The following is a 22186-nucleotide window of genomic DNA, read 5'->3' on the forward strand; positions in this document are numbered from 1 at the left end:
TCAAGTAGGAAGTGCTTCCTTCTTTATATTTTATCATAATAAGGATTGATTCTATATGGGATGGGTCAGGTGATCAGGCTGGCTTAAGGAAAATATTCTTTAAGCCATTGTAATCTATCCCAACTGCCATAAAACATGAAAATATTGAGCAGAACTTTATACAAAATTACATTCTGTTGTACATTTAAACTGTGTTATCAACGAGGGATATAGTTACAAAATATAACTTTAATTATTTGAATAAATCATGTAAATATCTGAAGCATTACAAATGTTTATATTATAAATAAGTACAAAACATGTATAAACATCTAAAAATTACATTTACATTATAAATATTTGTTTTCAGTTCTTTTGGGTTTCTGTGCTTTTTTTTTTGGTTCAGAGAATTTTAAAACTATTATTTAGATCTGCTCACTGACATAGGTTCATGGCAAGTCATTATTTTTAGTTTAAGGTCAGAGAAACTTGAGACTATAAATTTAGGCAGGTAGTTTAAATTCCCTAAGGCTAATTTTTAAAAATCTCTATAATGGAAATAATGTCATAAAACTATCATTAACGCTATATTAAACATGTTACAACTATGTTACTATTTCATTGTATAACCTCAAGTATGTAACATGTTTAATATAGTGTACATACATCAGTGATTAATAGCAGCTATGATAATTTGTAACTGATTGTTCTGAAAAACTTCATTATATTCTATTGATCTTAACTTTATTTTAAATAACCCAAAACTATTCAACTAACTTGAGCTGTTAACCCAATATAAAGAGAAGGCTTTGCACAGAGAACAATTTAGTACACACGCATGCATACTTACATACACACACACACAGAGTCAGAGCTAAATGCAATGAAATATTAAAGGAATAATATGGATTGAGATTCTCTTGGAGTAGGAGTGGGATGGTATTCCTGTGAGAATTCTATACCATAGAGCTTACTGAACTGAATGAGGAACCTTCCATAAGGTGACATGGATGTTTTATGTTGCCTCAATCAATAGGAATGTGGAAACACCTTTATAAAGTGTGCACATGGGCATACAGTTCAGAGATTAATTGAGAGACTTGGTTTATCTATTCTAACAAATGTTGGTTAAATTGCATTTTCTTTACCTCCAGAACTATCAATAGTTTTTCTTTCTCAGATTGAATACATAAATCAAAAGAGCATATGTCATGAACTATGATTATGAAACTCCTATCCTTCATCTATTGATTCCTAAAACTTTATTTACCCATGTATTTTTTTCTTCATTGTATCATATTAGAACTGCTCTTTTTCACACTATTGTAGCTACAGTCATTTACGGCTTTTGAATTGTCAATGTATCAAGGAACCCTCAAAATAGCATAGAAAATGTGAACAAGCCCAATGCTAAATCATTTCTTGGTTCCACAGTTGTAGTATTTCATCAGCTTCAAATTGCCATAATTGTTTTACTGCAATTCTGAATAATTACTATAAAGATAACTATACTGACTATTCTATGCTGCTATTTGTGCTATAAAATGTGTGGAACTGTGTAAGGCAAAGTATGTTTTCATAGAAAACCCTAAAGTTTTACTTTTAAATGAAATGCCACCAAACACATAAACTTATTTTCAAATTGTTTTATCTACCAATTCATAACAAAGTGCTAAAGTAAATTTTTTTACATATTTCAAAACTTTTATAAAAGTAACCATATGAAATCCTACGTATGTAACTACAGCATGTGCCGATTCAATATGAAAACGAAGCTTTAGAAAAGCTGTTAATATTAACAGTGTTCCCTATTTGATAATAAAAAGTATGAATCTATTTTTCCAGTTTTAGTATAAAAGACATAATGAATTTTAGCTTGATATAATTTGAAATAGCCAATATACTAAACCCCTAAGTAAAATTTCAATGTAATCCTGTCAGATTCAAGTCCCTAAATGAATATTAATTTAAACACTAATCATTTTCCAACATGTTGAAGCTTTAAAATGCTAGTTTGGAATAAAAGCTGTGAGATTCATTACCATAACAATATTGAGCATTTGTTTGTTTGTTTAGGAAATTCAATTTCCAACATTAGCATGTCTGGATTTCCTGGCATCCTTTCCCCCAGAGATTTAATTATTTAGAATCTTTTTTTTTTTTATTTTGGTAAACTGGAATTCTAATTTTACTGATGGGAAGCTGATACTAAGTGAACTGTCTGGGATAAAGCATTGAGATCTGCTAATTAATTTTATGCCACCAGGTATCAGTAAACCAGTAAAAAATCACTATAAGCAACTAAGTAAAATTCTGGCTTCTGAGCCATTCCACAAATAAGTTGTATGTTGTATTTTTACACATGCACGGAAACACACACACTATATAAATTCATCAATCTGTGGCCTTTTGGAAGACAGGTGAAAATATGCATATATATAAAGTACAGGTTTGTAGTTTGAAATTGCACTAAACAAGATTATTAATCATTTGTCCTATCCTATGCCTAGCATGATAAAAGTCCCTAACCCACAAATTAAATGGAGTTTAGATGCATTATATAATCACGCAACAGTAAGTTACATTTTATACTATTTTTTTCTGCAAATGTTCTTGCAGTTATATAATGAAACAGTAACAAGCTACATTTCTCTATATTTTGGCCATAAAATCTAGCAAAAAAACAAAGTTTTTATGTAAACACCAGGAAGCATTAGAGAAGAGAAAAAAAGCACAAGCCTGATCATTGGCTAAGGGGAAGGCTCTGTCACGGGATGTCTAAATAACCCTACACAAGTCAAGAGCTTGCCATACTTTAATGACTTGTGCTACACTCAACTTACTTTTTTTATGCAGAATTCAAGAGGCCCTTATTTTGTTCATCTAGTTCAATCTTATGTAAATGGGGAAACTGAGTCAAATGACTCCGTTTGAGAAGTTGAGGCTGGTAGAGTACGGCATGAGCCACTGTCCCCAGCCTCCACTACTTCCTATAACAACTTTTAAGCAATTAGTACATTCCTTATTAATCAACTATTACATGGATTCCTAAAAGTTTTATTCTTAAAATTACAAAGTAGCATAACCTAAATCAGATTTCCCAACACCTAACCTCCTGTCCTTTCTGTTACTTTTTTTTTTTTTTTTTTTTTTTAAAGACAGGATCTTGTTCTGTTGCCGAGGCTAGAATGCAGTGGCGTGATCATGGGTCACTGAAGCCTCGACTTCCTGGGCTTAGGTGCTCTTTCCATTTTAGCCTCAGCCACCTGAGTAGCTGGGTCTACAGGGATGTATCACCACACTTGTTTAATTTTCTTAGAGTGTTTTTTGTAGAGACAGGTTTTACCATGTTGCCCAGGCTGGCCTCAAACTCCTGGCTCAAGGTATCCACCCACTTCGACCTCACAAAATGCTAGGATTACAGGCATGAACCACTGTGCCCAGCTTCTATTACTTCTTATAACAATTTTTGAGCAATTAGCAATTCCTTATTAAAAATCTAGGCTGGGCCCTGTGGCTCACGCCTATAATTGCAGAACTTTCGGAGGCTGAAGCAGGTGGATCACCTGAGGTCAGAAGTTCAAGAACAGCTTGGCCAACATGGTGAAACCCCTTCTCCACCAAACATATAAAAAATTAGCTGGCGTGGTGGTGGGTGCCTGTAATCCCAGCTACTCAGGAGGCTCAGGCAGGAGAATTGCCTGAACTCGAGAAGTAGAAACTGAAGGGAGCCAAGATCATGCCATTGCCCTCCAGCCTGGGCAACAGGAGCAAAACTCTGTCTCAAAAAAATGTATAATATGGATTTTTATAAATTTTATAATACCTTAAACATATTCAGACTGGTATCCAATATAAAGGAACCTTATGTAGATCTCCATTTTAGAGTAAATAATTGCTCTGTAATTTTCATTTGAATGAATCCAGATTCCCATAATGCTAGGTACCCCTGAAATATTTAATAGGTGCTAGATGGTTAAATGACAGATCTGAATGGTTTTCTAACATTTTATGACTATCTAGTTCTGTAGTTTTAATATAAAATGCAGAATAATTTAAAACTTACACAAAAAAATAAATAGTGTACAAATTAGAAAGGACAAGTTTTCTCTTGATAGTCCAACAGTTATGAAATAAAGCAGTCTCATTAAATCATAAGTACTTTAACCTTTTCTTGAAAGAAGGGAAAGATTTAAAGATTTATGAAGAAATTTTGCCTAAACTAGGAAATGACTCATATTTGACATGTATTGAAATGATAATGCTGATTTCAATAGGCACTCTAAGAGCATTTTATTCCCAAGAGAGTAATTCAGTCATGGTTACCTCCCTGCATTTAGATTTTAAACTTTCTTTGTAAAGCTTTTAATGTACTACTGCCTGCCAAAACATGGCACAGTTACACAGATAAGACAAAATAAAAGCAAGTAAAGAGATTTTTTTTTTATTATTGTTGATACGAAAATATCCAACAAATATATCTATTTGGCATTTTCTGCAAAGATGCCATCATCTTTCTTTCCTCTGCATCTTTGGCATTGTCTTTCTTTAGCAGTTTCTATTTCTATGTTTTTAATATTAAAACTCAATTCTCTAGGACTGGTCCGTGGGCAGAATGGAGACCTCAAGACAATGGAAACTTCAAGGCTAGGACAAATCGGTCTCCTGTCAACTACTGAACACTTGGAGACTAAGCACTGACAGACTAAAGCCATTGTGTCCTATGGACAAGACCTGATGTCTATCCTTTCAACCTAGTTGCATACGAAAACACTGACCCCTGCCAGCCACACATTCGCTAAACTCATATCTTAGTATTTGAAAGCCAAATAACAATTCTCAAGACCCTCTGAGGAAATACACTCATACTACCTGCTTCAGGATGAATAAAACAAGATATCAAAGACGATTTTTATAAAATGAATGAGGGTATAAATGTCCTTAGTTTAAATGAGGTTCACATGAGCCACTGGCTGGATGCTTACATGAGTCCACACTGGAAACTGTGGTACCCAGCACCTGGGGTGACATGATTTGGCTCTGTGTCCCCATTCACACCTCATGTCAAATTGTAATCCCCAATGTTGGTGGTGGGGCCTGATGAGAGGTGATTGGAACATGGGGCATTTTCTCATCAGTGGTTTAGCACCACCCACCTAGTGCTATTCTCCAGATAGAGTTCTCATGAGATCTGGTTGTTTATAAGTGTGTAGTACCTCCCTGCTCTCTCTTCCTCTTATTCTGGCCATATGAAGTGTTCCCTCAGCCATTGTCTACCGCCATGACTATAAGTTTCCTAAAGACTCCACAGATACCGAACAGATGCCAGAATCATGATTCCTGTACAGCCCACAGAACCATGAGCCAATTAAACTCTTTTTTATTATTACACTTTAAGTTCCGGTATACATGTGCAGAACATGCAGGTTTGTTACTTAGGTATACACATGCCATGGTGGTTTGCTGCATCAATCCCCCGTCATATACATTAGGTATTTCTCCTAATGCTATCCTTCCCCTAACTCCTACACCCTGCTATTCCTCCCCTAGCCCTCCACCTTGACAGGCCCCGGTGTATGATGTTCCCCTCCCTTTGTTGTGTTCTCATTGTTAAACTCCCACTTATTACCCAGTCTCAGATTTTTTTTTTTTTTTTTTTGAGATGGAATTTCACTCTGTTGCCCAGGCTGGAATACAGTGGCATGATCTTGGCTCACTACAAACTCGCCTCCTGGGTTCAAGTGATTCTCCTGCCTCAGCTTCCCGAATAGCTGGGAATACAGGCAAGTGCTACCATGTCTGGATAATTTTTGTATTTTTAGTAGAGACGGGGTTTTGCCACATTTGCCAGGCTAGTCACGAACTCCTGACCTCAGGTGATCCGCCCTCCTCGGCTCCCCAAAGTGCTGGGATTATGGGCGGAAGCCACTGTGCCAGGCCAGGTATTTTTTTTTATAGCAGTGTGAGAACTGACTAGTATGCCTGGTTTGAAAGGCAAGTGTGGCTTTAACTGTATTGGGCTATTCCAGTGCCCTGAAAAAAACAAAAGGCTGAACTGTGCCTTTCTTCTGGAGACTGTAAATACCAGACATCTCACAGCTCTTTTAGCCTTTAGCAGCTTCTAAGGTTCATGCAAACTGTGGGTGACAACTAAAATAATAATATAACACCTTTTGAGTGCTTCAAGTGTAAAGTTCATTAGTTCTAAGGTCACCATTTTAATGCAACAGACAAATTTTATTCACTCATCAGGTGCTATCTGAGAAAGACAGCTGTAAAAATCAAGCTGGGGTATTCATACATCCATGACTAGTAAAATTAGTACCAGACATCAAGTGAGCCCTTAGACATATTTAAACAAAATAGAACATACTAACCCAATGCAACAAAAATTTTCTGAGGATATTATAATTACAGATAGCATTAAGTTTCTGTGAAAGATTTTAAAGCAATTTTGGGGAGGAAATGCTAGTATATCAAGATCTACATCCCTAGGTCATTTAAATGTTTTTCTTCTTTAGCTGTCATTTAAATACACCTGAAATCTAAAAGATACTGCTACAGATTTTCTGAGTAGATGCCAGTTAGAGAAAGTAAGACAAATCCTTGTGTTTAACCAAATGTTAAATATTTTTTATTTTACTCACCTGCACACTAAGATGAATCCATTTCTTCACAAGAATTCTCCCCAGTGTCATTACTTTTATTGGAGGCTGCAAACCATTTACTGTGCGATAATAAAACACGGTCTCTTTCTCAGATATTGTAAGTTTCAACACAATCTGCCCATCTACTGTCTTTTCTATAACACACCTTAGGAAGCAACCAGAAAAGAGAGAAAAGGTCAGCATCCAACCAAAAAGACATGCTAAGGTATTGTGCAGTTACAGTGGTGTTAAAATGACCCCAAACTCCCCTCAAAATGGTGCACTATGAGTATGGGCCTAAATGTCACTATGTTCAATGCAAGCTTTATTCCAGTGAAGAGGCCCCTTTATTTCAATAAAAAATAGAATTCTTATTTACAATATATTCCCCAGAACCTCAACACCCTTCATTTGAGATTCACGATGGAAACTAGAGTGACTGAATCATTCTGCAAAACTAACATTTAGGCTATTGGCTCATTAGTTCTCCTGCTATTGCTTTTAGAGTGGTGCAACACACTACAGGCTGCTTGAGTATTGAGTCATCAGTGCAAATCTTTTTTTTAATGTCAAGTGAATTTAGTGTCCATGGAAGGCTCTAAATTGGTAGCCCTGAAGTCAGAATCACCGTATTTAATTCCCATGGGAAGCCATCATCAACTGGTCCAAAGCCAAAGCCAGTGTCTGTAAGATGACTGGCTACCTCTCCCTGACCACACAGTCCAACTGAGGCACTGAGATCATGTGAAATATCTGAGGTGAAAGGTCATTCAGCCTTCCAAAACATGGAGAAATAATACCTTGATAAAGTAGAACCGTTTTCAGAATACTTCGAGGTCTTGTGTCAGGGCAGTTATCAAATGATTTTAAGTTACCTCAATCCTTATTACAGTGACACACCTTTCAGACCTTGGGCTCCCTTCTTCACCTGGTTAATTCCTACTTTGCTTTGGCATCTGAATGATTATGCTTGGTCCTGGAGCCCTTCTTCCTGCTCAAGGTTGGTTGAGGGGGTCTCACTTTATGCTCACTTAACATACTGTGCTGCCTAGGTAATAGCACTCATCCATCTGTACCCTCCATTAGATCACTTAGATCATGAGTATTCTGAGGATACACACACACCTAGTATACAGTTGTCTCAAAAAATGATGAGTTTGTGATCATATTTGGCAGGAAGCATCAGAGAGGGAAAGGTATAAAATTGGGCCAATCAAGAATTACTGCTAAAGATGGTTTAAAATTTTCCTTAAAGGGCACATTTTTCACAAATCGTTTCTTCTCACTTGCATCTATTTTTTCCTGAGTCAGGAGGTAAGAATAAGATTGTAGAATACTAGTAGTCCCTCTTTTACTGTCATAATTTTATATTTTTTATGTATATTTGGAATAAAGTTATGAGTTCAAGTGTATTTTCAATTTAGGCAAATAGATTTAGATGACATAAAGGTTTTATATAAGCAGAAATAAAAGTTTTATTTAAATTCTAATGCAAATTGCATTTTTAACCCTTCAGTAGTTGAATATTTCTAATTTACTGAAGAGAGTTTTTCTTTATCCCTTCCCATCAGGTCTTAACTTGAAAACAGTTTGCCCCTATTCATTTTTCTTCAGTTTAAATCTATGAGTGAGAGTTCAACCATTACTCAAGAATGTATTTACTAAATGCAGACTTATTTCCCCAAGCTTACTGAAAATGCATTTCTTAATATGTTATTGATTATCTTCCTTGCTATTTTGTTTGCTTGTAAACATACTAGCTTTGGTAGATAATAAATGTGAAAGGAAGGCAGGTAGCAAAATATTTAGGAACTGGATTTATTCTGCTCCTGAATAAACAATAATTGGATAATCCATGTTTTGTTTGTTTTACTTATCTGTGCAAACACCCCGAAATTCCCTCAATTCCCAAAGGTATTTTAATTTTGAAAATGGAAACGACCTTGATACAAGGAACTCTCAAAACCATAAACCATGTTTTTCCAACCCTATAAATATTTCTCTGTCTTATTTATACAAAATGATGTCAATAGCAGATGAATTCGCTACAGATATTTCCCTACAAGCTCAGAAGGATATTTTATCTTAGCCCTATTTGTCAAAAGACAACAATTTAAGACTCTTTGGAAACTAGTTATATAAACAGAGTAGTCTGAATTTACTAGAATTTCAGACAGTAAGAAAAAAAAGGTTTTCTTTGAGGAGAGGTGTAGAAATAGGAATGGTTTGTGATTAATCTAAATTTAAAACAAAATGAAAACATGCCAACTTTCACTTGGCAAATTGAAACTAAACACCAAAGACCTTTAAGTCATATTTGCGTATGAGATTTTAATTCTTTTCTGGTTTGTTTCACATGTTTTTAGATACCCAGCCAACGCTGTCACACAAAGAAAATGTCCCAAGAGAAGGGGCCAAAAGACCTCTAGGAAGACAAAAGATAAGCAAAAATTCTTCAAAAGTGTCCCATTTATTAAAATCTCCAAATTGGTGATAAATATTTAGGAGAAATTAGATATCAGCTCAAGAAAATATTACAGAATGAAGAACTGGTGATTAAATAACAAAAAAAAAGGTCATTACTATGACCCAGACTCATTGAAGGCATTTCTCTGGGATGAACAGCATGAAAGCTTTTGAGAATCTCTCATACTTACCTACATATTTTCTAACTAATTGGAAAATGAAAATAGCGCAAGATAAAGGACTAAAAGCTATATCATTTTAGAGATGCAGGGCTATTTATATATTCAACTTATATTACTGAACATCTTCCATGAGTCAAACAAACATCTCTTCTTGGGGAAATGAGGATGAAGAAAATAGTACCAAGGCCTGAGAGAACTATATGCCTAATGAAAATTTTACACCCCAGTAAGGAAATGTTATATAAACCCAGATTAAGACCTTGAAAATATTAATTATTTGTTTTACAAGTTTCTATGTCTTAAAACTCACTGTGAGTCTGGTTTGGGCTTTGAAGTGTAAGACCAAACGTCGAGCTAATCTATGGAAAATACATGATTCCGGCATAAACACATCTGCCTGCAATGAACTATTTTAACACATTCTTTTTTCATGGTCCACTTCATCCATAGAAGAGAAAAAAAATTAGATTTGGGAAACAATTGGAAGAGTTAGTCTTCAATAGCATGAATTCTATATTGTTAGCCTTCATTTCTGGTTTGGAATTCAGGCTGCAATGATCTCTACCACTGGTTTTCAGGACCTGGGAAAGCTTATACCCACACTACTACTTACATTACACCTTGTTGCTCAGGTTTCAACCACACAGCTAAGGTGAATGATGCCACCAGCCTTGGAGAAGGAGGAGAAGAAAAGCAGTTCTTGTGATTTCCAAAAATAAAACTTGTAGAATTGCTATGGGAGTTCGGACACAGATCATTCTTGTCTGGTGTGATGCAGCTACTGAGGCCTGCTGAGAGAAGGGCAGTGTAGGTAGGGTGTGAAGATCTGTATGGGCAATCCTGAATGCAAAACCGCTGGGTACAGAACTGAATACTTTCAGCAGCAGCAGAGCTATGACAAAAAGTGCTTTGGTCGGGGAGTCCACATACTGCTTGCGTTGGCACAATTGAAACATTCTTGAAAGCTCCCACATTCTCCAGCCTTGGGAAAAGACCTCGTGAGTTCGCCAAGGATATCAAAGCAAAACAGGCAAAGATCAACATTTCAATGACATGAAGCAAGAAGCCAGGGCCCAATGAAAGAATCGGGCAATTCATGTTCACAAACAAGCATTCTCCTCTTGATAAAGCGTTTCTAAATAAGTAATCAGGCCCATGCCACTTTCCAGCAATACTTTAAAGCAGGGTACTTCAAGTAACATTGCGAAGCTCCATTTTCTGGAAACTGCAGACACGTTCTCACAGTAAGTTAATATCAACGATGTTCTTAACAATGGTGAAGACATGAGTAGCAGCTGGTATCTGAGAATCAAAAACATAGAGCGTCAAGGGAAAGCTGCTGCATCTTTAAAATTGAAGCTCATCCCAGGCAAGAGGACTTTGAGCTCTTAGAAGCAACACTAATGAACTTCTCAAAAGTGTTCACTAATGAACATTTTAAAGTGCAGTGCTCAGAGTAAAATATTCATTCTTTTGGTAAATCTCTTGATAGCATTGGGCAAATCAAGCACTTTAGAAGTCCACAGGACAACCAGTTATATGTATAACCAGTTATACATATATAACATATGTGTGTATCTAATTATTAATATATTACACATACAGTAGTTTTAGGTTGCTATTTCACCCAGGGAATCAGCAATAGCATTACTAACTCTACTTAACAAGGTAAAGAATCTTGTAGATTTTCTTTACACATGCACTGTACATTGTAACCCAGAGCTAACTTGCAGATGCCCAAAATAAAGCTGGCAAAGCACTTTGGGCCATTCCCCTTATCCCAGCATGTACAGCAACTTTAAGCTCACAGTAAAGCTGATTAGAAACCCAACACCATCTGTCTGTTCTATGCTTTAATATTTAGCAAAATGTTTGTGTATTTCCTCCTTTGACTACAAATTTGTAGGTTGCTTATGGATCCCCAATACTGTGCAAGTAATTGTTTCATAAACAAGCTGGGTTACCATTTCTTTATTGCATTTCAACCAGTCCCTTCAGTGTGGCAAATGGCTCTTCAACAGGACGGCTGTCCCTCGTTGCCTAGCAACACTGCTGTAACCCCTGGTTACTCTTAGCAAATAGGCTGTAGCAGCAGGAAAGCTGGAAGGAAGAGTTGGGTGCCCAGGTAAAGTATTCTGCACAGCAAACACTTGGTTACCTGAAACTCAGAGCGTAGTCTGCTTGGTGACCCTCCTGGAACTGAGCTCCCCAAGCTTTCCGCTGGTACCTCAAACAGTAGGAGGGACCTGGATGGGGCCATGCATACATAATTTTAAAGTAGCAGTACACCTTATCCTATAATCCCCCTCTTGCCATTCCTCTTTCCTGCTCTCATGCACCTCAATCCATTTAATTCCTTAATCAAAATGATCTACCACTATTAAACAGCCACATAAGGAATAATTTCTAGTGCTCTTTCTTTTAGGGGGAGAAGAGGATACAAAATGGAATTCTAAAGTTCTATATATTGATGCTCCCAAAGCTTGGCCCATTGACAGAAGTTCTGTTGACCATTCAGTTGTTGCTGTATCTTTCACCCAGGATACCTTCTCCTAAATACACGTTTCTTTAGATCACATCTGATGTGAACTCTAAATGACGGCACTGGAAAACCAGCGACTTTAATTAAACTAAAGAAGCAATGGGATTGCTGAGCATTTGGCTGCTTAATTGGATAGGAAGATGTGTGTGTGTATATATATGTGCACATTTGCAGTCAATTCTATAGAGTTTCAATTACATCCAAAACTCTCTCTTCTCTGCCATCTGGGACATCTCATGCTAGATGTGGAATACTGTAAACCAGCTAATTCTTCTAGTTTTCCCTTTGTGTTGTAAAAATGAAAAATTTGTTTGGGAAATAACTGGTCACTTGTGATTTTTGTTCTCTATAAGTTATCTTATTTATAGTAGTGTTGAGAAATTAGAGAAATGTTTTATGGTGTTTCTTTTTAGTAAAGCAACAAGAGACAAACCAACATTGCTCCTCTGCTGATTCCCTTTAATTTCTCTCCCATAAGAGAGCTGGAAACCAAAACCCATTTATATATCAATTTTATCAATTAGCATTGGTTGCTTCCAGAAGAAACCTTTCTCACCTTTTGTCAAAATATACTATTACATACTTAGAAGAAAAATTTTTATTAAAAAATTTTAGGGCAGAGCACAGTGGCTCATACTTGTACCTCCTAGGAATTTGGGAGGCCAAGGTGGGAGGATTACTTGAAGCCAGTAGTTCCAGACCATGCTATGCAACATAGTGAAATCCCATCTTTACAAAAAAAAAAAATTTAAGCCAGGTCTGGTGTTACTACATCTGTAGTTCCAGCTACTTAGAATGCTGGGGTGGGAAGATTGCTGAACCCAGGAGTTCAAGGCTGCAGTAAACTATTATCATACCACTGCACTCCAACCTGGATGATAGAGTGAGACCCTGTCTCTAAAAAAAAAAACTTTTTTAAACCCAAATTTTAGGGCAAAGTCAGCTAATACATAAGGACTTCTCAGAACTTGGGAAACTATCTTTGAAAATAGGTATATGGAACACAGTGAATTAGACAAATGGATTATTCAGACCTGCTACAAAACATGAATCAACCTATTTTCAAATCAGGTATTCCATAGCTGGCTTCTCTCCATATCTTGTGAATCCAAGAGATAATTCTAATTTTTTCTAAACTTTTATTTTAGGTTCAGGGGTACATTTGTAGGTGTTTTCATATAGGTAAGTTGTGTGTCACGGGGGTTTGACATATGGATTATTTCATCATCCAGGTAATAAGCACAATACCCAATGGGTAGTTTTTCGATCTTGCCTCTCCTCCCACCCTTCATCCTCAAGCAGGCCCTAGGGTCTGTTGTTCCCTTCCATGTGTCCATGTCTAACTTTTTTTTTTTTTTTTTTTTAACTGTAGTGCTTCAATTTATCTTTGATTGTCATTCCTGTGTTAAGAATTCTTCTACCCCATAACAACTCCTGCTTTGTATAGTAGGAAATCATGACTCAAATGGGTAATCTAAGATTAGCAACTCTGCTCCACATTGAGAAACTCTGCCAATTATTTGCAAAGGCAAACAATGAATTGATATATTCCTCAACTTTTGCAATTTGGTACTATCAATCCTGAGGATGAATCTGATAAATTAATTAGACCCCAAGAGATCCATCACCCCTATAAGTGCCTGGGAAATAAATAGAGATTTTTTAAAAAGGAAAGTCGGGGCCGGGCGCGGTGGCTCAAGCCTGTAATCCCAGCACTTTGGGAGGCCGAGGCGGGTGGATCACGAGGTCAAGAGATCGAGACCATCCTGGTCAACACGGTGAAACCCCGTCTCTACTAAAAATACAAAAACATTAGCTGGGCATGGTGGCGCGTGCCTGTAATCCCAGCTACTCAGGAGGCTGAGGCAGGAGAATTGCCTGAACCCAGGAGGCGGAGGTTGCGGTGAGCCGAGATCGCGCCATTGCACTCCAGCCTGGGTAACAAGAGCGAAACTCTGTCTCAAAAAAAAAAAAAAAAGCTGAAAAGGAAAGTCGGTGTATATAGGGGGAACATCTAGTTAAACATATGTAACCATGGCCTATTCTTTTTTTTAATATTTCTGTGGATTCACCAGGTAGCTCTGGTCTGGATAAGCTTGGCTTGGGCTGGATGGTCTGACTCGTCCTCACTCATCTAGCAGTTGGTTTGACAGGCATTGGTGTCTACTCTGGGCTCATTCAGATAGCAGCAGACAAATTCCCAGCAACATAAGATGGGAGGCCCTAACGTCAAAGTATTTTCAAGCCTCTGCTTATATCACATTTGTTAATGTTCCATTGGTCGAAGCAAGTCATGTGACTTAGCAAAGCTTCAAGGGTTTTGAAATCAACTCCACTTATCAAACACTCAATGGCAAAGTCACACTGCAAAAGGGAACACAGCTAGCAGGAATGGAAAGAATTTGTGAACATTTTGCAAGCTACCACAGAGTTACTAGCAACTTCATTTTCTAGTTGTAAAAACACCAGTCACATTGCATCAGGATTTCCTTGTTTTGAAAAAGGCAAGAAAATGATATTTTAGTTACACAACTATAAGCAAGTTCGGCTCATTAGTCTGTAAAAAGCTTACTATAATAAGCTCATAATCAGTTTAGTTTTTCAAGTGCTTGAGGCTTAGCTCTGTTAATAGAGAAAATCCAGGAGTATTCTTCTCATCCTATTTTGGCACTCATGGATTTACTATTAAAATTGACTAATTCTGGCATAGTCAATCAATGTTAAAACAAACAGTGGATTTATAAGTAATATTAGATATAAAAATATAGGCATAAACTATAGATGTAATGTGATTATAAATATAAGAAAATATTATAGATAACTTTATGACAATTAACTTGAATTATTAGACAAACTGGACAAATTCCTAAAACAATTTCCAACCTAAACTGATTCTATGAAGAATGAGTTGGAAATAACCCAGATGTCAATCAATCATCTATAGAATGCATGAATACATTATGGTATATTCATACAATTAAATAACACAACACAATGAAAGAAAAACGAACTACTGTTACAAGCAACAACATGGATAAATCTCACAGACATGGTGTGAGTGAAAGAAGCCAGACACATCAAGAACATGCTGTTTGATTCCATTTATATGAAGTTCAAACATAGACAGTTAATCTTTGGTGATAGAAGTCAGAATAATATTCTCTTTAGGGCAGAGGATCAAATGGGAATGGGTTCAAGGACGCCTGCAGGAGTGCTGGGAATAGTATTCTGTATCTTATTATGGGTTGCATTTATACAGATGGACACGTTTGAAAAAATTCTTCAAATTATACACTCAAGATTTGCGCACTTGATGCCAATTATACTTCAAGAAAATTAAAAAATAAAAATATTAAATATAAATCATTTTGTTCACTAAACAAGTAGCCTGTTATACCAAGCATTCTGGGAAAATGTAATTCCAATTTTACTCTCTTGCTAAAGCAGTAAGAGGGACTAGTTCCAATTTATATTGTTTTCTCTTTTTCCCAACTTATTTTGTGAAGCTAATATAATCTTGATATTTAGAAAAGACAGGAATATATGAGAAAGAAAAATTACTGGCCAGTTGTGCTTATATTCATAGATTTTAAAAAAATTCTAAATGAAACAGAGAAGCTGAATCAAGGAATGTATAAAAAGATTAAGTCTCCTGACCAAGTTTGGTTTGATTTACAAAACTGACTTGAATTAGAAAATATATTACTATAATTGACCATAAAAATATCTTACAGGGAAAAATTCATATGATATATTTAGAATCAAAATCATTACTAAATGATGTATTTATTTAGGCCCAAAATACAGAATAAACTAAAAAGAGAAAGAAGTTTCCGTAACTTGACATAGGTCATTTGGCAAGAAAACAACTAACATCATGAAAAATAAAAAACTTCTTCATAATAATTAGCCTTTGTCTTAAAATCAGGGGTAGAACAAAGTCACCACTACCATTACTTCTATTTAACATTTCTGTTGCCAGTGAATTAAAATAAGGAAAATAAATACTAAAGGAAAAGTATTGGACATGAGATCATCAAATGTGTATACGACTTTAGATAACATGATCTAAAGATAAATATTTGACCTAGGTGTCTGGAGGAGAAGATGCATACATGACAAATGCTGTTCATTTTTTTTTTTTTTTTTTTTTTACCTTTAACACCCAAACCCAACACCACACACCACACTTTTTTTTTTTTAGCTAATGAAATGTGAGATGTGACATGTGCCATTACAGAGTGAAGCTACAGGTAACAGTCCGCATTTACTATGTTTTCTCTTTCACTAAATAAAATAGGGATAGTGGGAAAGCAAAGGTATGTTTGGCAATTTTAAAATGAGGAAATGAATATCCCATAAGGAGGGAGAGAGAGAGGCAATGGGGAGAGAGAAGGGGAGAGTAGAGGCAAATTACTGATGTGTTACAGAAAACAGTACAGAAAAGGGTATGACTGCTAGCATCAGCAGATCAATCCTTAAACAGAGGAGGAAGGTGAGGCACTACCTCCCAGAATTTGAGATAGCTAGGCTAAGGGGTACCCATTCCCACTGATGTGCTTTAAATATATGTCAAGGCATATTTAACTAAGTGAGAAAATTCAGTTTCTTCCTTCCTTCACCCCATACATTTTCTTTCTCTCTTAAAATTACACAAGTAATGTAAGACTACTATAGAAAAAGATTTCTTTCAAGCAACATGGAGACAAAATTGAAGGATTCACCCACCTCCCACTCATCTATCCATTATGCTTCTACTGTTAGAACTGTGCTTTTTCTATACATGGGAAATACACATATATAACACAAAACAGATTCAATGTGTTGAAAAATTTAGTAAGACTATTTTCAGAAATTCCCATTCATTTTCTTAATTGTTTGAACCAATATAATTCGTTGCAGTGCTTAAATTTCAGACAGAAAGTTAAATCACTGATAAACAGCAACAATGCACACGTTATGCTGTTTCTGAATTTTGCTAAGGCTGCTAGTCCTACGAGGTACCTGAGAATGGCTCTAAAATTTAAGAAATGGTATACAAGCAAAAGTGACTTATCATTTGCAGGTAAAAATGGAAGGGCCAGTGCTGAAGTTGTCCTCTCCCCTGACCTGCCAATCTTGAAATGTAACATCCAGGTCTGTGAATGACTACAATACCCAGAACACCCTGAGGATCTGTGGTGAACAGGCAGCATGAAGACCATGCAGCATGAGCAAGAAACCCATGTGGTTTTCATCCACCGAGATTTTAAGACTGTAAGACAATATGGACTATCCTTATGTGATACACAGGGCCCATTACATTACATCATATTGTTCTACCTGCACTTGGAAAATTACTGACAGTCCTATCCACTGGACTTGGGGGCAAGGTTTCGTACATTCAGTAGACACTAAGCATTACCTAATCTGCATCCATAAAAGCAATTTTCCTTCAGTCGGTTGACAGGGCCAACTTTCCAGACTAGAAATGGCTGTTTGTGGTGCCTGAAAGGGAGGGATTGTATCTTTAATGTTTCAGTTATAGCTGAGGAAGCAGTAGCTATTTGGCCTAAGAGAGGCTAGAATTTCTTTCGTAATGTTGTACATGGATAGAGAATATTTTTTAAAAACAAACAAAACTAACCACAATTTTCTTAGATGGGTCTTGCATACAGAGATAATTCATTCTACTAAGTATATCATTCTAGCAGGCAAAACTCTCCAAGGTAGAGAGGAACCTCCCAAACAAAGGCCTATGGGAAAAAAGATGAGAGATATGGGCATGGCTGGAACTCAAGCAGCAGAGATTATGCAGTCAAGTCAAAGAAAACAATCAGAGGCATTGGCAGGGGAATTATGTATGAAACTGTCTGTCAGTCAAATACCCCATCTAGTAGAGAAATAGGAAGTTCCCCTTTATACCAACCACATTCATTCACATAAGTCTCAGGCAGATGCTGCATCTCAGTTCTAGGAAATCTCCCAGTATCCCATATAAGGGAAGCCTCTCTCTTTGGAGCAGGTTACAGATTCACCCAGGGGCTCGGTGGAAGTTGATTTCTTAGAATTGCTTGATCCCCAAAGCCAGGCCTAGAATCCAGATAAGAGTATTTGCCTCCTAGAGAACTTTGTAAAGTTCAGAACCTGTCACAGCCAAAAATAAAACAAGACATAAGGCAATAAGCCACATGACACAGCACTAACTGATGGGGTAGCCAGAAATTTGCCCTTCGGACCACTGAGTGCTAGGAAGGCCAGAGTGAAGGAATGTTTTACAACCTGAAGAGACAGTCACTGAAAAGATCGGCAAAGTACCATGTCTTACTGTTGTTGCTCTGCCCTATCTCCCATAAGATCCAGAGAAAACAATGAGGGACATTGTACTTTTAAGGGAGATTTCAAAAAAAAGTAAAGTTAAACGAATGGACCATATACGCTCCATCATCTAGAGCATTATGAGAGATAAGACCATTTAGCGGTTAAGAATGCAAGCTGGGCTGGGCATGGTGGCTCACGCCTATAATCCTAGCCCTTTGGGAGGCCAAGGCGGGTGGATCACCTGAGGTTAAGGAGTTCAAGATCAGCCTGGCGAAACACTGTCTCTACCAAAAAAAAAAAAAAAAAAAAATTAGCCAGGTGCAGTGGCTGGCACAAGCCTTTAATTCCAGCTACTCAGGAGGCTGAAGCAGGAGAATCACTTGAACCCAGGAGGCAGAGGTTGTGGTGAGCCGAGATCGCACCACTGCTCTCCAGCCTGGGTGACAGAGTGAGACTCCATCTTTAAAAAAAAAAAAAAGATACAAGCTGCAGCTTGAGTTAGAATCTTGGCTCCACCGACTGTTAGCTGTGTGTTCTTGGACAGGTTAAATTCCTTTGGCCTTGGCTTCTTTATTTGTAAAGTGGGAAGAAAATTATCCACTTCCTAGGGATGTTGAGGGGTTCAATGTGAAGAATATTGTTCCTAATCTATGTGTGAAAGAAAGTATTTTAAAAATAGAAAAATGTGAAGAATGTAAACCAATGACCAGGTTCTCGCTGTTAGCTCTCTTTATGTATTTTTTTTTCCAATTTAGAGTTACCACATTTTCTGTAATTGTACATTAAAGATAAGAGACAGAGAAGGACATCTGGAGGAAAGACTAGCATACATTTCTCTATCATCACAGTTTACCAAATACCTTTATAGGCTACCTCATTTGATCTTTATAACAACACTACAAATTGGACAGAGCCTATATTCACTCCCAGTGTACCCACGAAGAAAATGAGAACCAGAGGTTAAGTGGCTTAAAGTCATTTCACTGGCAAGTGGAAAAGCCTAGAAAAACATCAAGATTATCTAGATTAAGCCTACTACACATTTAGTCCCCTATTCTAAGGCTGAACTGATCAGAGGTTTTGTAGACATGATAAAGCATTGAATTTTGCCTTGAAAGTTGAGGATTTTTGTAGTTAGAAAACAATGAGTATTTCATGTGACATGAACTGAGTTTAGAATAAGATTGTCCTATATTTATGGGACTTTTTCTATAGAAATATGTAGAACAACACAATTTGGCTCTCAAACGTAGCAGTTACCAGATTTCGAGATTTTTCTGAAACTTTCCAGAGCATTAATAAATTATAAGTAATTTGGCAGAGCTTCAATTTTTTATTCAATACCTGGGTCCTAGTAATTCATATTCTATAGGCTTGGTCAAAAATTTTCAACACGTTTTTATACTTCTTAAATCATGCAAACTCTCAGATACTCCAAGGTTGTATTTGTTTGAGGTATAAAAGCTTCATGTTGATATTTCAGGTTAGCCTGGGACAAGGGGAGAACTTGATACCTTTGATAGCATGTGGCAGGCCATCTAATTCCTGTCCGTTCTTTCTCTTCAGCCTGGGCAAGGGCCCAGACTGAGCCTGGCAGGTGAATTCAAGAGCGGCTTTCGAGGTCTGAGCCTGGCAGTGAGATAACAGCTGTGAAGCAGTATGGGACAGGTAGCGGCAGGCAAGTTAATGGCTGGTGAGCAGGACAAATAGGTGGGTGTGGGTCTAAAAATGAAAATGACACAATGCGGAGGGAGACAGCAGGCAAGCAGAACTGAGCTCAAGCCAAACAGGCAATCGGCAGTAATTAAGGGTCAAATTTCTACAAAGTGCTGTGCTCCTAGGAATGACACGGTCCCCCTCTCACAAAATGTGAATGCACTGGATTGTCTGAAACCCATGAGTATGTGGTTTTAAAAAAAAATGTTTTTCAGAAGGTGACAATATATCGAGGGAGAAAATGTGACAAAAACATCAGGATTCAGGGGACAGGAAGCTAAGCAGGAAGGGTGGTATATGTGGTCTTAGAAACTGAATCCATTTGAATAACACTTAACACAGTCCCATGGAGTGAAAAAATATAAAAAATATGTGCAACATTTAGAGTGAAATGGAAGACACAAAAGTGATGATAGTAGGAACAAAAATAGTTTTGTTTGGGAGAAAAAGAAAACACTGAGTGCTTGAGAGGTTTTCTTTTGTTTTAGTTGAGAAGAAATTATAGGAAGTGTGGTCTATCAATAAACTTTTTAAAATGCTCTGTAACTCCTTTTCTATGTAATTTACTCATGTGGATTATTAATACGATTTTTTGGTTCAGGAGACAAAGCCTCCAAAGAGGAGAAAAGTGAGAATTAGAACAATGATTAGGACAATAAAAGTTGAGCAAAATGCATTGGCAGTACAGTATCTAATACATAGGCAAATACCATCTTTATCAGTATAACTAAAACAATGTCTGACATAAAATATTTTACTGAAAAGAAAATTACATATAAGAGAAGTGACATGATGCTCAACTCTGATGGGGATAATTACTGTTAGTGCTTGAACCAAAATCTATGACCCCTGAGGACCAGATCAGCATGATTTTTACCTCCTCCCATACCCGCAAACATATTAAAGTACTATGTAAAATAAATGTTCACGAAGAAAGGAATCAACATGAGAATGTAAGCAATCCTTTTGAAATAGAAGCAATGCTAATATTATTAACTGAATGCATATGTGTCAGGCATCATGTTACAAATACTGTGTCATTTGGCCAGGCAGGGTGACTTACGCCTGTAATCCCAACAGTTTGGGAAGCCAAGGCAGGTGGATCACCTGAGGTCAGGAGTTCAAGACCAGCCTGGCCAACATGGTGAAACCCCCGGTTCTGCTGAAAATATAAAAATTAGCTGGGTGTGGTGGCGCATGCCTGTAATTCCAGCTACTAGGGAGACTGTGGCAGGAGAATTGCTTGAACCCGGGAGGTGGAGGTTGCAGTGAGCCAAGATTGTGCCACTGCACTTCAGCCTGGGCAACGGAGCAAGACTCCATCTTAAAAAAAAAAAAAAAAAAATCAAATGATCAGAAATATGATGTCATTTAATCTATTTTTAAAAACCTCAATCAATAATACTACCATGATATGAGAATGTTGAGATTTGAATATAAGTGTAGATATATGTATAGATATATATATCCCTATATATGTGAGAATGTTGAGACACACACACACACACACACACACACACACACACACACACGAGAATGCTGAGACTTGGACAGTACATAATTCATAAAACCTGACAATTAATATTTAGCAAGAAAAAATAGATTCAAATCAACTTCCTTCCAAACCTTACCACAACACCAGTGGTCCTTGAAAGCAACAATCTCAAAGAACATTCTAAGATTAGCTATTTTCTTATATGCTAAATGTAACCTCTAAACTAATTTAGGTGATAGATAACACAGTACCTGGATTACTGTTGATGTTTACTGTCTGGTGAATGAATACTAAGCCTAGGACAACTCTTGAAATTCAGCACTGGCCTTTTGCTTTAAAAACACGTAAACAAAGGATTTTATTTTAAGGTGAAAGGGAAAGCCCTTAGTTTAACTGAGGTCCACAAAGGCGGCCCCACTGGACTGTAGTGTGCTCAGGTGCCTCCAATTCTGTTGTTCCAGAACAACATTAGTAGAGTATATTTAGAAGAATCATTTGAGAAAAAGCCACAAGGATGGAAAAAATGAGGAGAGCACAGTTTTGAATGAGTACTTGATACGATCGAAGTTATTGGTAATAAGGGAATCACTTTATGTAGGGGCAAATGAATTGACCGTAATTTTAACCTAAAGTACCACTATAGGGGCTGTAAAATTCTTTCTACTGGGATAAATATTCTCTATTTGAATTGCAGCTTGCAGTGAGAATGTAATAAAGAGTGGCCTAACTTGACAAGACGATACAACCAGAGAAAAGAAGCTCTTTGTTAGGCAGTTGCAGGACTGGTCACCAGAACTGAAACAGAAGAGCCCAGTTTGCAAATGACCCACCAAATGCAGGTGCCGTTAGAAAGACACAA

At 37.0% G+C, this 22186-nt stretch overlaps 1 protein-coding gene across 3 annotated transcripts in view; it reads right to left on the reverse strand.

The window, feature by feature from the left end:
- USH2A (usherin) overlaps positions 1–11518 on the reverse strand; it is a 763828-nt gene extending 752310 nt beyond the window's left edge. For 2 of the 3 annotated variants that reach the window (XM_032289234.1, XM_032289233.1), the window contains exons 1-2: positions 9888–10381; positions 6627–6792 (exon numbers count right to left, since the gene is read on the reverse strand). In XM_032289234.1, the coding sequence (XP_032145125.1) occupies positions 6627–6792; positions 9888–10372 (651 nt within the window). In that variant the 5' untranslated portion in view covers positions 10373–10381. Of the gene's footprint in view, positions 1–6626; positions 6793–9887; positions 10577–11432 lie in introns of those variants that run through there. The other variant, XM_032289235.1, reaches the window with a different exon arrangement.
- Positions 11519–22186: the final 10668 nt, after the last annotated feature.

The sequence above is a fragment of the Sapajus apella genome, unplaced genomic scaffold (genome assembly GCF_009761245.1).
Source record: "Sapajus apella isolate SASKATOON/1434 unplaced genomic scaffold, GSC_monkey_1.0 scaffold22, whole genome shotgun sequence".
In the NCBI taxonomy this organism is placed as follows: domain Eukaryota; kingdom Metazoa; phylum Chordata; class Mammalia; order Primates; family Cebidae; genus Sapajus; species Sapajus apella.